Genomic DNA, 17,394 nt, shown 5'->3' on the forward strand with positions numbered 1-17,394 from the left:
CCCAATTATTCCATTGCTTCATACAGAATTTCCTACCTTTTGTTTTAAGAAAATGTGTTGAAATTTTGATTTTCACAGAAAGTCTCGTTGTGAAGGACACAGCTGGGATTATTTTTACTCTAGCTGCTTGTGCTTAAATAATTTATGGATTCCTCTGCTTTGTTTCTGTATCTTTCCCCTCAAAGTCTTCAGGTAAAGGCTGTTCTAAAGATGGGTTTGTCTTCACTGCTCTCCTGTACTGGCAGAGGTTTGGGAATTAATATTAGAAAATCCAGATCACTCAGGAGTTGATTTTGAGATAAATGGGCAGACTTTGTTTCCTCTCTCTATGTAGGCAGATAGATAATTATTTTTAACCAAACTTGATCTGTGAAACAATGTTTTTTCCCAGTGAAGTGGAGTATTTGATGTTCAGAAGGTTTTGATACAGGCAACACTTCAACATGTTTCAAATGAAAATGAATCATGCAGGTGCTTTGTGAGCCTTTGAAATCTGCACATGTGAGAGTTGTTTCTTTCTAGCACATTGGTAGTAATTTTAACTGCATTTAGAAGAGACATCTTCAAAAGCTAAATATATTGAGTTTTTAAAAAAACAATATTTTGCATTCCTTTTAGGTGTTCTGTGGGCAAATTATTTCATTAGGGGGCAAAAGTACTACACAACTTAATTCCAGGGAAATGTAACTTTAATAACTCACATAGATATTAAACTCCATAATTCCAGTTTTTAAATTCAGTAAGCATGCTGTATTGCAAACACAACTTTTTGCATTTATTTATTTATTTATGCCTGATATCTTGGATGACTGAAGGGTAACTTAAGGGATAACTGCCAAATGTTAAAACCTGAGATCTGTGAAATTATATCATCATATCAACTTTATTAAAATGAATAGTGTATTCTCCAGTGCCATATGATCATATTTATCAGAGGAAACTAATAGATCTAAAAGTAATCTGTACAAATACTGATTTGAAATCCTGCCCAGGAGGATTAGAGAACTGAAATCCTAAATTCTTGATGGTTTTGTTTCTCAAAAGGGTTTTTAGGGCTTTTTACTTCTTCTCCCCTCTCCCCCTTTAAATGCCATAAATCAAACCTACTGCTGGTTTCCATACCTTTTAAATGGTTTTGCAGACTTGTTTCCTAATACTTTTATTTCCATCTCTTGCCTTTTTTAAGCCAAAGATTGTGGATTTGTTTCTCTTTTCCACCTCTTCTGCTCTGCAAAGATGGAAAAGTGGACAGTGAAGTAATCTCATCATGAACAAATATCAACAAGATTAAAACAAAAAACAGGCCAAGAGCAAATTAATTCCTGACATTTTTGTTTCAAGCTGTTTACAAATTAAGGATGATGCCTCTGGGTCAATTGCATTTGTTTTACTTGTGAAGATTTTTTCTGCAAGTTATTAATTCAGGAAATTTGGGACTTTGACTTGCATTGTCTTTGTAAACTACTGCAGTGTTTTAACAAGTTTATCTTTATAGAAATATTGAGATGCTTTGAATTTATCTATTATGTGTAGAAGATAATAAAACACTGTTTGGCTTTCATTTTGATAGCAGAAATAGGACACACATTGTTATTCCTGAGTTGTATGGATCTTCCTCGACAGTCAAAAGCAGTTTCAGCTCTTTTTTCTGCAAGATTTGTCATGCTGTTTATGTTCTTAGGGGGTTCTCCTCTGTTTTCTCCAGTTAATTAACAAGGGTTTGGGTCTTAATTTGAATAGATTGCTTTAAACAATTTCCTGAATTCTTCAGTTTCCAACTGTATCATCATGGAATTCAGGAAGTATCTGCTACTACTAATACTAAGTATTTTGTTATCACCTTACTTGAAAGTTTTGAGTATCTTCTATGTTGCTTTTATCAGTCTTTAAACTTGTCTCTGCAGCCTGCCAGTGAATAGTTCCTGGCAGCCAAGGAAGCTGAAAGAGGTAGGAAAAGCTCATGTGATTCTTTTCTCCCTCCTTGGCCTCACATATTGTGTATGACTCAGCTGAGTCCCCTGGAGTCTCTGCAGACCTGTCCAGCACCAGGCTGGCAAATCTGTCTGGACTGTCCGAGAAAACCATTGGGATCTGCTCCTTGTGCAGCCTTGCATCTTTCCATCTTTTTATGACAGCCTCCCTGATTTCTTCAGGGGGTGAAAGTCGTGTCTCTTTATTAAACATAAAAAGATGTTCAGGGAAAGTTAGCTGGAATTATATAATTGTTAATTTTAGTCTTATCTAAGTTGGCCAAAATGGATTGCATGGAATGATTTCTGCTGTGCATGCCCAGTCTTCCCCTGGCACACATCTGAATCTTGGAAAGAAGCCTGGCCAGAGATGAGTTTGGTGTAAGCATACAGACCAACCAATTTGTGCCGTTTCACATTGTGGTTTTTCAAGTGAAAACTGTTTAATTCCTGAAATTCTCTTGCTAAGGTTGTGATAGTCTTCAAATCAAAACAAACTTTATGCTCAAACCCTGACATAAATGAAGTAGAAGGGTATTAAAATATTCTTGGATAACCTCATTGTCTGTTTCTAGAATATTATCTGAGCAGTTCTTTAATGGGCAGGACTCAAATCACACATGGAAGGATTAGCTCCAGGTGCTTTCTGCAGAATACTCTCGGTGGTCTGGTGTCTCAGCTCTGCACACTGAGCCTCGGGGTTTACTGGCCTGCAATACAGCAAACCTTTACTGGTGCTGGAGACATTTTCTTGAATTATCCAGGGAAACTGAAAACAGCAGTTAATTGCTTTTCAGTTCAATGGAACCTTGCAAACCTAGAATAGAAAGGGCTGATGGGGAGGGAAAAGCCAGATGCTGCTTGGGATGTTCAGGTGACACACATACCCTGGCTGCATTAGTGCAGCTGGAGCAGTCTCAGATTTGCTGAATGGGGGGGAGAAACATGAAAATAAGAAAACACTTGGACAATAACCATCAAAATAGAAGCAATGTGTACAAGCTGCTTGTCTGACAGATGAATGCAGGCATAGCCTTTCCTCATGGAGAGATGAGAATGTATTGTCAGACTTGATCTCAAAGGTCTTTTCCAGCCAAAGTGACTCTCTGATTCTATATGAAGCATTTATATTGTTGCATATCTAGGTCATATAAGAGGATGTATAAATGGCATTATCTCTCTAGCAAATAATCCTGTAACAGTTACAAGAGAGGGGCTCAGAATGAAAGGTTCAAGTTCCCTTTTTGGTCAGTTAAGAAATGGAGTAATAACAGCATCACATTCTACAGTCATGTTTGTCAGGAGCACAGCAGCCTTACAACTGCTGCTCTGCTGGGGTCTTGCACATCCTTGGATGCTTGCCAGGGAAAGCTCAGAAGGCACCCATTCTCTGTTCTTTTTAGTTAAGCATTTTATTTCATCCTTTTATTTCCTCTCACTGTGTAAAACTTTATTCTTGCATTCTCATCTCCCCTTCCCTCTTAGTTTTTGGGTATTTGCCTTTATCTTACTCTTGTGTGGCTCTTGTTCACCACCAGTAACGAAAGTGCTCCCTATTGTTGTTAGTAAATAACTCTTGATTTAGAGGAAACATGGTTTAAACAGTAATTTTCCTTTAACATGGAACTTTACAGGCCTAGAATATTCCATAGAGCCAAATGATTGTCAGTGTTCAGCTATTAAATTTTGGTGTGTTGTGTGTGACAGTCTTCCTGAAATCAGCTGTTTTCTGAGAAAACTTGTCAAACTTAACAAGTTGGTGTGGTTAAAACTAATGGAATGTGGGCAGTTTAAAGGAATAAATGGTAAAGCAGAATTACTTGCTTTTCATGAGCAAAGGCCTTTAGGAAAGAGATGAAAGTTTCTTTGCCATACACCACGTTTTATCATCAAAACCAAAAGTCTGTTTTGTAATAATGGTTGTGACAAGTTAGTAGTTGAATTTTGTGTAATATTACCGTTACTAACTTCACAACTACCTTATTTCAATTGTGTTCTGTTTGAGTTGCAAATATTAATTGTTTCACAAATACAGGGTTGAGAGGCAGTAGATCAACAACGATCAAGTTGCCTTAAGGTTGTTTGTCTTTCTGAATCTCTGAGGCCAATTTGTGCCATTTTTAATGTATAATCCATGTGAAAGGAACCAGTAGAGAGGAACCTGCAACAAACCCCAAAAGGGCAAACCTTTGAGATTTACAGTCAGCTTCCCATTGCTGTGAGAACTCTGGCTTAGGGTTCTCAGTGAGCCACAAGCCTGCAGTGCTGGAACAGGGGGTGCAAGTGCAGCAGTAGTTTAGTTTCTTCACCCAGGTGAAGGCCAGGCTGGGCAATCAGTGGCACCCACATGGTATGGGGAGCACTGGGATGTGCTGTGGAAATGAGTGGATGGGCTCATGCCAGCCTGGGTCTGGCTGCTGCTGCTCCACAGGATGGATCAATCCAAGCTGAAATCCAGCAGCTGCAGAAGCACTTGGAGCATCCTCCCTGTGCTCTGCAGCCTCCAGGAGAGCCTGTTACCTGGGATATTGATGGAGCTCTCTTGGGTCCATGGCCCTGCTGAGGTGCTGTTGGCACCAGTAAATCTGGCCTCATGGGGTCATGGTGTACTGCAGATTAAAAATGTGGAAATCCCTTGATGTTTTCAAAGGGGTTGTATTATGACTCATCCCTTACTGGTGCTCTTACAGGTGGATGCTGTAGGATGCCAATATAAAATATTTTATGAATGTGACATTCTATACTTTGAATTTTCTGTGGTTTTTCCTGAATACACTGTCAGAAACTACCATTATGGATTCTGGACTAAATTACTGGTTACAGAAATAGTAAATACAATAAGAATGCACCTTGTTGTCAAATTGGACAAACCAGTTTTAAGGAGACTTCAAAGCTTTCCTGAGGAAGTTGTCATGAGAACTGAGGGGATGAAGGAAGGGAAGGAAACAAGAAAGGAATATTGATATTAATAAACTGTGTGCGTATGAGCAATGTGATTTGTTTATTCACACTCAGGTATTGACATTTCGTAGTGCTCTGCAGAAAGCAGGCTGATAGCAAGTTTTGTCATTTATCCAGATATTTTAAAATCAATATTTTTTAAATACTGCTACAGAGAGGAAGATTCAGAAAGTGAGAAGGATAAGAAAATCTGGTACTACAGCACAAAGATCCAGCTGGCAGAGTTAATTGAATGCCTGGACAAGGATTACTGGGAAGCTGACCTATGCAAAACCCTGGATGAGATGCGTGAAGAAGTTCATCGGCACATGGATGTGACAGAAGACCTTACAAATAAAGCAAGGGGCAACAACAAGTCTTTCCTTTCTGCAGCAAATGGTAGGAATATTTTGTGTAATGGGGATAGATGCTGCACTTTGAATCAAATCTAGTTTATCTTACATCAGAAGCAGGATTTATGTCATGTTATTTGTGCTCCATGGCTCTGTAGGTGGTTTGTTGTTTTGGGCTGACAGCATGCTTTATATTGTAGATGAAATTTTGGACATTATCAGAGCAAGAAAAGGAGAAATAGTGGAAGATAAAAACACAGGAGATGAGGAAGCAGAAAAGGCCAAAAGTGATGTTGATAATGACCAGACAGATGCTGAGAGAGACAAGGAAGAATCTGGAGACCAGGATAAAATCGAGGAAACACAAAGTGAGCAAGATGTGGAAAAAGAGAAAACAGAAGGTAAAGAAACTGACTGTGCTTTAACAGCTCCATTTAAGTGAAGTGAACCCCACATTTCTTTAAGTGTTAATGCGATACTTTCTTTGTATGATTCTCCAAAATATTTCTGTAATAGCTGATATTTGTCAGTTCCTTTGTGCTTATATGTTGGAGTTGTTCTTGTTAAGTAATTTCACCAATTTTCCTACTTCTGTACAGCTGGCTCCTAGATACCCTGCCTTGAGGTACAGGTGGCGCTTACAGGTTGTGATCAACATATTTTGTAGTAAGCCACATTACATAATTTTTAACTTTTTCCTAGTCACAGTTGGTTTGTTCTTTGATTCTGAGACAATATCATCTCACAGCAAAAAAAAAAAAAAAGGAAAAAGCTTGCTATTTTCCAGCATTATCAAACAAACAAAGCTGCTGAAGTTGCTTTCTATGGATGATGCCAAATGACATCCTAAGGCATAATAAAGAACATCCCTAAAGTTTTGTTGTGCGTTTCACTATAGAGGCAACAGTCGTTGGGGATAAAAGTAACTCTGTGACCTCAAGCACTGATGACAACACCACAAATCCTTCTGCAGGAGAGAATAGTTGTTCTGAAGGGAAGGACGCAGTGGGGTGTCAGTCAGAAACCCTTGATAGCAACAACGTGGCAGAGAAGAAGGTGGCATCAGAGCTCCCTCTGGAACTCTCAGGTACAGAAGGCACTGTTACCAATGCCTCTGTAATTTGGGGAATCTGTTTTTCTCTCTGATTTGTCCACTAAAACCATTCCCAGCGTATATCACTCATGCTGTTTGCTTGCAGTGCCATCCTTTACTGCTACGTTGTCATTATTAACATTTCAAAGTTAATTTTCTTGCAACTAGTGCTTGAAATTTGTGGTCCTCCATGACATTAGCATTTGTTTTCATGCCTTCCAAAGATGACTATGGCTAAGCTTTTAATTTTCTATTTTCTGTTTATTTTATTTTTCCATAGTGATCCGTAATGATTGTTAGCATCCTCTCAAAGTTTATTTCAAATCTAATTTGCTGCTGGCTTGTTTGTTATTTTAACCTCTCATTTACTGTGTAAATCACTAACAAAGCGTTTTCATTCACATTTATAAACCATTGCACTGAAATGTCAAGATTAAAATTGTCATGCTGGAAATTTTAAACAGATTTCAGAATTATAAGCACAAGCATTATTGTATCTTAACATGTTTTGTTCTGCCATGTCAGTGACTCAAAGGTAATAATATATACTATTTTAAACCAGACAATCCTACTTTTGCTTTAGCAAAATAAGTGGGAGTTGATTAGGTGTAACAAACTATGAGTGTACTATCCTAGAATTACTTTATATTACATTTAGAATTATATTCTGTTACAGGATTTACTACATAACCAAATGTTGCTCCAAACAGCTGATCACCATTAAAATGATCAGGATTTTATTCTCAGTTCTTAAAAATCTAGACATGTGATGTGAACATATTCAGTGTGTTACGTTTTAAAAATGGGTAGCAAACATTTTCTTCCTCCAGAAATTCTTCTCCATGCAGGCACAGTCTGCAGCTTTTCAACTTATGAAAGTCAGTGCATCCAAACTTTGTAATAAGCTTTCTGAACAGGAGGACAAAATGAAAGCTAAGATTAATCTGTAATCTGCAAGCCTCATAATACACTTTTTAAGTATAGAAAATGTCTTCATGTATGAGACAAAATCCATATATTTTAGATATGTGAACAAATATTTTTGCCAGTTCTCCTATTTTTTATTCCCTTTTAAAGTTAAAATAACTGTAAAGGTTTAATGGAAAAGATACATATCCTGTGATTTTGTTTCAGACACCTTTATGGGTTTGTATTTTATTTTAAAGATTCACTTATATATTTATTATTATTTATTATACTTTCACAAGCACTTTTCTCCTTCCAAAGCTTCTACATAAGTTGTAAATTAGTGGGCTCTTTTTTTGTAGGAAAGTATGTGTAGAGAGGGTTTTTCCTCATGTCTAGTTCACTGTAATCACAGTGATGTTTGTGTTCTTACTATGAAATTTCAGTTTGATACTCTCAGAGAGAGAGAGACATACTGAACCAGGATCAGTGAGGCAGTTACTCTCAAGAGAGAGGGGGAAATACGAGTAAAAAGCAGAGGTAGATGAGAATGTCTGTTAAATGCAATTTGGATATTAATCTTTATTAAGAGTCTGGTTTGGGTGCTTCCACTCTTTTCCAAACAGCAGCCATGGAAACAAGTCCATTTTTCCTCATAATAAATAGGGAAATGGATCAAGCAGTGGTGGTTTGTCACCCATTTGGCACAGTCAGAAGTTAAGATGCATTCAGGTTAGGGATCCTCTAAGAATTCCAGAATATTTACCTGATCCATCCTTCTACTAGGAGTAGTATTTCACAAAAACCAGGTTTTGTTCTGTTACTTTTCTTAACAACATCAGAATCCCTGATGCTTTGGAAGAATTCTAGAAACAGACAGATCCTGTAGATTTTAAGCAGCTGAGCTGTCTCCCTTTGGCACTAAGCCCAGAAGACATTGCTGGGTTTGCTGTTTTGAGGGACTGGGGCTTGTTCCTCCTGGGAGGTCGGAGGGATTTATTTCAAGGTAGCTGCAATTCAGTGATACTTAGTCAAAAAATTCCTACTGGGGCAGCACAACAGGTGGGGTGACAACAAAGTCCTCAGCTGCCAAGACACAGTAATGAGGACAGCTGAAGACCAGGAACCCATTGGAAGCCACATCAAGACCCATCAGATCAGAAAGGGGCTGATGTTTTAAGTTAGAGCAGTGACAATGGAACAGAAATCTGGGATTCCTGAGAATTAAGGTGTTGAGGAAGAGACAATCAAAGACCCAATGGAAAACAAGAGAAACTGAAAGGTGTACACTCTGAGGAACAGCTAAAGCACAAGAAAATTAAAAGAGAGAAAATCAGATACTTCAGGAAGACCAAATTTTATGAATTCTAAGTACAGAATGGTCTCAGGGTTATCGGTGGGTGCATCTATAGAAAGAAAATTGTCTCAGATGAGTTACAAATATATTTTAAACACAGGTATGAAGTTCTTCAGAGATGTAGAAGTTGAAACTGCTTGAAACAGAACAAAAAATACTTTCATGGATACCGTGTTCTGAAGGGAATTAATATTTTATATGTGTTTCCCCCAGTCCAGCAAATCATGTTCATCTGCCTTTTTTTGATGAAAACTTTAAGAAGTTGCATTGATCCAGTTCAAAAGCAAAAACTAAAACTGAAGTTGTTCTTTTTTAGAAGAAACTGGTCAGATGATCCCCAGCAGTGGCTCTGCTGCACCTCCACAGGCAGATGTTGAGAACAGCAGTGGCAGCGAACTGGGCTCTGGCCAGAACGATTCCATTAAAACTCTTGATGATGCTGAAAATGCAGAGAAGGGATCCCAGGCTTCAGAGGACTTAGGTAATAATAATAATAATGATGATGATATTAATAATAAGGATGATAAGGATAAAGACATCTCCAACTTCCAGTTTATGCTTCTTTTCACTAAACTTTCTGTTCTGTTAGTAACTTTTGTACATCAGTAGAAAACTTCCAATTCTTAAGTTTGTTTTAAAAGCCTTTTTATTCCTGGGCAGGAGAGAAATCCAGTGGTGACAGAAGTGATTCTCCAGGTGCAGGGAAGGGCACGCCAGGCTCGACGCGGATGCTCACCAGATTGAGAAATCCAGATAGCAAACTGAGCCAGATGAAAAGTCAGCAGGTTGCTGCTGCAGCAAATGAAGCAAATAAGTTATATAAAGAAACCAGAGAGGTTTGTGCACATCTTTCCATTATCATGGAAAACTTAAAGAACTATAAAAAAATGGTCTATAAAAATGATAATTTCTTTAAATGATACTAAACTTTACTTAAAAGTTTTTAAAAGTTATTTCTTCAGGTCATGGAGGTACTTTAAAGAAAAGGCAGTAATAATAAATTAGCAAATGGTGAAATTGTATATCACAGGAACCTTTTTTCCCCTTCTCCTTTGCTCTTGCTCTCTTGGGTGCTCTCTACAAAGTGATATGACAGTGATCCAGTGCACTAATATAAAACTGTTTTGTATGACTGGGTTGTTTGTTGTTTTGATTCTGGTTTCTTTAAGTAGCCTGGTTTATCCAGGAAGGAACTGTTTGACTGTTGGGACTTTTTTGCAGTTGTCTCCATACTATTTGGTATATTAATTTTATTTTTGTTAACTGGTTTTCCTTGTAAGTTAACATTTAGTGCATTTATTCACAAACAAATTAATTTAGTTGAGTGATGTTAGTGGAAGCCATGTTTTCGAAGTGCAGGATATTTGTTTGCTAAGCTGCATGTCTGAATTCTGTAACAAGGAGATGTTCACAGAGAGCTTACCTGAGTTTAGTGAAGCTGCTTTCCCAAAGCTCTCTCCCTCCATGGGCACAATCAGAGCAGCAAAACAGGTTCCTGTTTGGTCTGGGGAGTCTAGATGATGATTTTTTAATGTTAAAGTTGATCTAGGAATATCCTAACTCTGTAGACAGGCAGTGATGAAGTACATATATTGATGTATTATATAAACAGTTGTTTGCTTCTGCAGACTGGTCCAGAGTATTTTTACTCTTTTACAGATAGACATTTGAAGCCTAAATCATAAATAAGTAAATAGAAGGAATTATTTTACAAATTCACTGAAAAGTTTCCAATATTTCTTTCTTAAGGTTCTGGTGGTCAACTCTCAAGGTGAAGTCTCCCGAGTGAACACCAAGAAGGACATTGTGATTAAGGGAAATATCAACAACTATTTCAAACTGGGGCAGGAGGGGAAGTACCGTGTTTATCACAATCAATATGCCACCAATTCCTTCGCTTTGAACAAGCACCAGCACAGGGAGGACCACGACAAGAGGCGACATCTCTCACATAAATTCTGCCTGACTCCAGCTGGAGAGTTCAAGTGGAACGGGTCTGTACATGGCTCCAAAGTTCTCACCATATCCACCCTGAGGCTGACCATTATTCAGCTAGAAAACAATATCCCAGCATCGTTCCTTCACCCTAATTGGGCTTCCCACAGGTAAATGAATAAATGGAAATACTTATTCTCGTGTTTTACTTGTGGTTTTGCTAGCAGTGTTACTTTGTTTTTTCAAATCTGTGATCTCCAAGCACTATGCTTCACTATAATAAAACATCATCTGTGTTTATGACGGAGGCTAAAAGGTTTATATATTTGAGTATTACTACAGGAGTCTTTATCCTACCATTAAATCTTTTTAAAATGGCAAGCTATATTACTGCATGTGTATGTTTCAGATCATTCTCTTTTTTCCAATTTAGGTCTAACTGGATTAAGGCTGTTCAGATGTGCAGCAAACCCAGAGAATTTGCACTAGCACTGGCTATATTGGAGTGTGCAATCAAACCAGTCGTCATGCTTCCCATCTGGCGGGAATCCTTGGGGCATACGAGGTAGAATTAATAAATATTAAAGTATTGTTGAATAAGAGAATTATACTTTGGTTTGCAATTGCTAGTCCCTGTAAGAATTATGTTTAAATTGAGATAGTTATTCAGCACTTGAAATGTATTTTCTCAAACAGAAACACTGAAAAACCATGACAATATTTTTTATAGTGTCGTTGCTCCTGCATTTGTTTTATCCGAGCTACAGTCTCCAAACTGCTTAAACTCTGGGAGAGTAGAAGAGCAAATTTCAACACTCTCAGTTCAGTGGAGTCTGGGGTTTTTTTGTCTCTCATTTTGTCATAGGAACAGAAAATGGATGTGTCTGCTCTTAGACACAATTGCATCCAGCTGTGTTTGCCTCACTGAAATAGCAAAAAAAGTGATGTTCCTATTACAAGTAATACCTAAAACCTGATAGTGGGCATTCCTCTTAACTTCAGATGTTTAAACTTATTCAGAGGAATATTATGTGCTGTTGACTTGTTGTATTTACTTGCAAGATCCTGTACTTAAATGCACTTAAATCTGTATGGATTAGATTACGCAGAATGACAGCAATAGAAAGAGAAGAAAAGGAGAAAGTGAAAAAAAAAGAGAGAAAACAAGAAGAAGAAGAAACAATGCAGCAAGCTACATGGGTGAAATACACATTTCCTGTCAAGCACCAGGTGAGGGTTTCTTTTGTGGGAAGAACAAAGAAAATGCAGAAACTGTTGATTTCTGACTCTTTTTCTGCTTTCATTTAAGCTTACAGTGTTCATGTCCTTGTGTTACTCCTACGTGGAAGTAGGAACCGTGGCCATGTATTCAAACACATGATCTTGGTCTGAAATGAATTTGATCTGTGTCATGCTCTTACTGACACTGCCTGAGTGACAGATACTGGTCTGCAAATGCAGCCTTTCCTAGTGGAAGGTTCTGGGGGATTATTGGAATCTTGTCCCACTCCCTCTCCCCAAAACATCCAGCCTTAGGAAGGTTGTATAATATGATGGGAACTACTGTTAGAAACCTCTTTATATCCTCCTACAGTAGATATTAACAACTTCTGTTGGAGTAGTTCTTTGCTCTACGCTTGTTATAACGAGCATACAGGTTGATTCAAAAACTCCTATAATCTTTCAGTTTTTAGGTTAATACAATTACATTAAAAAATGAGGCTTTTAGATATTACTGTGATAGATCAATTTAATTATCAGCAGCTATATCTTCAGTTTTAGTACATTATTTCATAAATATACTTCAACTTGCTTGGAAAAGTGTACAAATGTGGAGTTTTTTTAAATTATCATTGAGTTTCTAAATGTAAACATTAATAATGCAGCAAATAGCATCATTAATATTACTTTAAAAAAATATTTACAGGTTTGGAAGCAAAAAGGAGAGGAATATAGAGTAACAGGATATGGCGGTTGGAGCTGGATTAGTAAAACCCATGTCCACAGGTTTATGCCCAAACTACCAGGAAATACTAATGCAAATTACAGAAAATTACTATCAAGTAAGTCTGCATTGTTTACATTTTTTTTAATTGCAGTTAATTTGTGTGTGATATTTCTTAAGGAGACTTTAGGAGTAATGTTCCAGCAAAGCTTTTGTGGATATAGGGTAATCTTGGTCAGTGTAGCCTGTTCAGTTGTCACAGACATTTTGTAGCTACATTAAATTGTTTCAGTTTTGTTGTGTGTAATATTTGTGCATCTTTGTATAGCCCTATTTAAATTAAAGATAGATAAAAGTTATATAGAGCATCAAAACCAAAAAAACACCATTTTAAATATTGAGGGGGTGTACATATATATATTTTTTTTCAGTAGTGCACTGTTTAATCTATGGTGTTAGCACTGGATGCTTAATTCTCTTTCTGAATTTCACTACTGGTGTGCAAATGAGGTAAACTAACATACATTCAAATGTGTCAAAGTACAAAAGATATTTTGGATAATTGAAATAATTTAATTTGTTAATAGCAAAGAGTGAAGATGAAAAATGCAACTTGGATAAACGAAAAGGTGCACCTAAGGTAAAAACAGAGAAAGACAGAGCAAAGGACTCTCGAGATCTGCAAGCAAAAGACAAAGCAGATGTTTCAGAAACCTTGGAGAAAGTAGAAGTAAAAGAAGAAAAGTTGCATGAAGACAAATTGGAAGTTGACACAATTTCTGAAAACTCAGATCATGCAAAAAATACAGGTGATAATCTTTTGTTATTGTGAAACTCACATGATTGCATGAGTAAAAGCATAGAACCTCAGAAATAACTAGTGAAAACCTGTGTAACAGGTTTTGTCAAGACATCTAAAATGTCTCAGTTAAATGATTGCCTGTTATCCATTGTAGTAGTGTCTGAAGCTTTTGTTCCTTTTTTAATTGAAATCTATTAATATGCTAAAAGGCCCATTTATTTCTTAGTACTTAATGTAAAAATATAATTTGTATTCATTGTTGGGGAGCTCACTGACTCAAGAGTTACTTCTTCTTCACAGTGGAAAAAGACATTGATGATGAAAATGATAAAGTCATCAAGGAAGAACCTATGGATGTGGATGATGTGAAAATTGAATCCTCCATAAAAGATGAGGAAAGTCATTGTAAGCGGGATATAATCAATGTCAGTGAGGGATTTCATTTAAGGACTTGCTACAAAAGGAAAGTAAAATCATCAAAATTAGATGGACTCCTGGAGCGGCGAATAAAACAGTTTACCCTGGAAGAAAAACAGCGTCTAGAAAAGATTAAGCTGGAGGCTGGTGCTAAAACTGGGGGCATTCAATCTGTGAGCCCCCAGAAAAACACAGATGAGCTCCAAACGAGAAAAGGAAAAGAAGGAGGCCAGTTTGACTCTTCTTCCCAAGATCAAAGCTACATTTCAGGCAAGACCCAAGCCAAAGATATGGAGCAGGACTGTTTGCCCATCAGCAGTATCTCCTGTACCAAAACTGGGGATGAAGATGGACCTTCTTTGCCTTTGTCAAACAGGCTCTCAAAAGAGGGGCAGCTGCTGGATGAAGACTTCCCTCAATCCTCTGAAGGAGACAGCTTTGTTCAGAATGATGGCAGAGAAAACAACCCTGAACCTTCGACTGCTGATAAGTGTCAAGGACAAGAGGCTCTTGGAGAGTCTGAGAGCTCTTTAGTGGATGGCTTGAAACAAACCAGTGCAGAAGGCCGAACCAAATGGGATGTTTCAGAAATAAATGAAAAACCCTTGAAACAAAAGCTACCTATTACCAGAGTGTCTCAGCGAGAACTTGAAAACTTAGGGCCAGTGGTACCTGAAAGCAGCTGTAGAAGAGATGCTGTGGCCACCCTTGAAAAACCAGACTCAGAAGGGAATTCTGAACAGCAAAGCAAAGATGCAGAAAACAATTGTATGATAAAAAGCCATATGGAAGCCATGTCCTCTCAAGAAAGTGAAATGGAGGAAGAAATTTCTCCTGTAAAGACTGAAAGTAAATCTGAAAAGATTATATTTCACCAAAAATCAGCTAATAAAGATCTAGAATCATTTAAAACGGGGCTGATTTCTGAAAGAAACCTTGAAAGTCAATCTCTGGAGCACATGGATGGGGAAGATGATAATGAGGATTTACTGAGCTCTAAACTAACAGAGGCTAATGGTCAAAAGAAAGGTCAGGAACTGAAAGTGGAGACAGGTACCATGAACAAATATCTTGATCAGACAAATGTAAATACTGTTACTGACAAAAAGAATAATAAAGATGAAGAAACTGAGACAGAAAAAGAAAAATCATCATTTCAAATGAATGGAAAAGACAGTGACATTAAAGCATTGTCAAATGATGGCTGCTTAGTGAAAAATACCTGTGAAGCAAAGGCAGGAGGTGATATCGAACCAAAAGTTAATAATTTTAATAAATCCATTCCAGAACATGAAATAAAACCATTGACTTTTAAGGAATCTTCAGTAAAACCATTCATGAATGGTGACATCATGGGAGAGGACACAAAAGATAAAAATAACGTGGACTCAAAGTCACGACTGCAGAGTTCACCTGAGTCTGAGTCTGGAGAGGGTCTTCAGGCACTAGATGAAGTTTCCAAGTATGTGCAGAAAACTGAAGAAAATCAGCTTTCTCCTGAGAGATCTGCCAGTGTTGGCTCTGCTTCCCCGCCAACACAGCCTGTCTGTAAAGAAAATAACCTGAACAGTGAAACAGAATCTATGAAAACTGAAGCAATTGAGGAGAAGAAAGTTGCTCCATCGCCTGTAACCTCATGTGAGGAATCCAGCTTGAGCAGTCACTTTGCTGACCAGAATGGGGTACAGACATATAAAATGGAAAATATTAATGGAGAAAGTAAAATAAAAACTGTTATTACTGAAGTGACTACCACAACCTCAACTGTGTCCACAGAGTCCAAAACGGTGTTCAAGGTTGCAGAGTCTGGAGCTGCCAGCAATGAGAAAACCACAGTTGTTTCCTCCACAGAAAACTGTGCCATCTCCACTGTCACCACTACCACCACTGTGACCAAGCTCACCACTCCAGCCACAGACACCAACTCTGATGTCATCTCTGTCCAGGAGCACAGTAAAACAGTGGTTACAACAACAGTCACCGATTCACTGACCACCCCAGAAGGCACATTGGTGACTTCTATGACTGTCAGCAAAGAATATTCCACAAAAGACAAAGTGAAGTTAATGAAATTTGCAAGACCCAAAAAAACTCGTTCTGGAACTGCCTTACCATCTTATAGGAAATTTGTTACGAAAAGCAGTAAGAAAAGCATATTTGTTTTACCCAATGATGACTTAAAAAAGCTGGCCAGGAGAGGAGGGATCAGAGAGGTTCCTTATTTCAATTACAATGCAAAGCCTGCCTTGGATATCTGGCCATATCCATCCCCAAGACCAACTTTTGGGATCACTTGGAGGTACATATTTCACATTTTTGAGAAAAAGTCTAGGATGTGATGAAATTAATTGATTTTTTAAAATACAAGTGATACACGTTTGTTCCCAAATATGCAGATTTTGCTATTTATTATTCAGTTTTTTATATTGTTCAGTAAAAGTAGAATGGAAAACCTTTGTCCTGTTGGTTTGGTTGGGTGTTTCAACTTTATTTTAAAATATAATTTATATTCTGTCATTAGGTACCGACTCCAAACAGTCAAATCATTGGCTGGAGTGAGCCTGATGCTGAGGTTATTGTGGGCATGTCTCAAATGGGATGATATGGCAGCAAAAGCTCCACCTGGGGGAGGAACCACAAGAACAGGTATTGTTATTTTAAATTTCTGGGGTTTTTTGCAAAAGCTTTTGCTGTAAATTCTGAGTACTACACTCCCTCAAAGCATTTCTATAAAGGCTCGCTGTCAGCTGTGGCATTTGAATTTTGTTTATTGTTTCTTTGCCTTGACTATATTGGGTTGATGGGAGATTTAGCTTTATTTGTGTCTGTTATTAATGTACTGGGACTCATTTGTTGCAGAAACAACTGAAACTGAAATTACAACAACAGAAATAATCAAGCGGAGAGATGTTGGTCCGTATGGGATACGGTCAGAGTACTGTATAAGAAAAATCATATGTCCCATTGGTGTACCAGAGGCTCCAAAAGGTTGGTTTGTTTGTTTGTTTAGACATTTTACCCCCTCCCTGTAATCTAGAGAAATTAAGGTAACTGGATCTTTATGCTAATTAAGCCCAACAAGGGAGCAAATGCAGTTTGCCAGGAGCTATTAATTTACCTACCGGGAAACAAATGCTGCATTTAACAAATGGACATGATTTATCTGAAGCTGAAGGGCCTCCCTGTTTATAAAATGGGACAAAACATTACTAAATCTTGGTTTACACTTCAGTTTCGTTTTACAGTATAGCTTAATGTGTGTGTTTTGACTGTTCTCTAAAGAAACTCCAACACCCCAGAGGAAGGGACTGCGATCAAGTGCCCTCAGGCCGAAAAGGCCAGAAACCCCCAAGCAAACAGGCCCTGTTATAATGGAAACTTGGGTAGCAGAGGAGGAGTTGGAGCTGTGGGAGATAAGGGCATTTGCTGAAAGGTAAAGTGAGCTTTTAAAGAAAGTAGTCTTCATTTTTGTGATTGTTAAATAAAAGTTCCCCTAGAGAACACAGGTCTAGGTTTATAAACCTGGTCACTGTGATCACTAGAAACACATCTGTGTTGTATTTTTACTGGGCCTTTTAATACTGATAGTCAAGTTTAAAGTTACAAAGCTAAATTATTTGATGGTACCAAAATTAAGGTATACAGATATTTCAGATTTGTTAAAACTAATATTATA

General features: G+C 37.7%; 1 protein-coding gene across 14 annotated transcripts in view; it reads left to right on the plus strand.

Annotated features, from left to right (window-relative positions):
• BPTF (bromodomain PHD finger transcription factor) overlaps nt 1-17,394 on the plus strand; it is a 53,846-nt gene that overhangs the window by 14,342 nt on the left and 22,110 nt on the right. For 12 of the 14 annotated variants that reach the window (XM_015645408.3, XM_015645410.3, XM_015645411.3 and 9 more), the window contains exons 3-16: nt 5,086-5,309; nt 5,464-5,664; nt 6,162-6,350; nt 8,936-9,100; nt 9,280-9,455; nt 10,369-10,724; nt 10,988-11,119; nt 11,655-11,784; nt 12,482-12,617; nt 13,087-13,308; nt 13,602-16,017; nt 16,240-16,364; nt 16,578-16,706; nt 17,001-17,151. In XM_015645408.3, coding sequence (XP_015500894.1) covers nt 5,086-5,309; nt 5,464-5,664; nt 6,162-6,350; nt 8,936-9,100; nt 9,280-9,455; nt 10,369-10,724; nt 10,988-11,119; nt 11,655-11,784; nt 12,482-12,617; nt 13,087-13,308; nt 13,602-16,017; nt 16,240-16,364; nt 16,578-16,706; nt 17,001-17,151 — 4,752 coding nt within the window. The remainder of the gene's footprint in view (nt 1-5,085; nt 5,310-5,463; nt 5,665-6,161; nt 6,351-8,935; nt 9,101-9,279; nt 9,456-10,368; nt 10,725-10,987; nt 11,120-11,654; nt 11,785-12,481; nt 12,618-13,086; nt 13,309-13,601; nt 16,018-16,239; nt 16,365-16,577; nt 16,707-17,000; nt 17,152-17,394) is intronic. The other 2 variants (XM_015645414.3, XM_015645416.3) reach the window with 2 other exon arrangements.

This window comes from Parus major, chromosome 18 (assembly GCF_001522545.3).
Source record: "Parus major isolate Abel chromosome 18, Parus_major1.1, whole genome shotgun sequence".
In the NCBI taxonomy this organism is placed as follows: Eukaryota; Metazoa; Chordata; class Aves; order Passeriformes; family Paridae; genus Parus; species Parus major.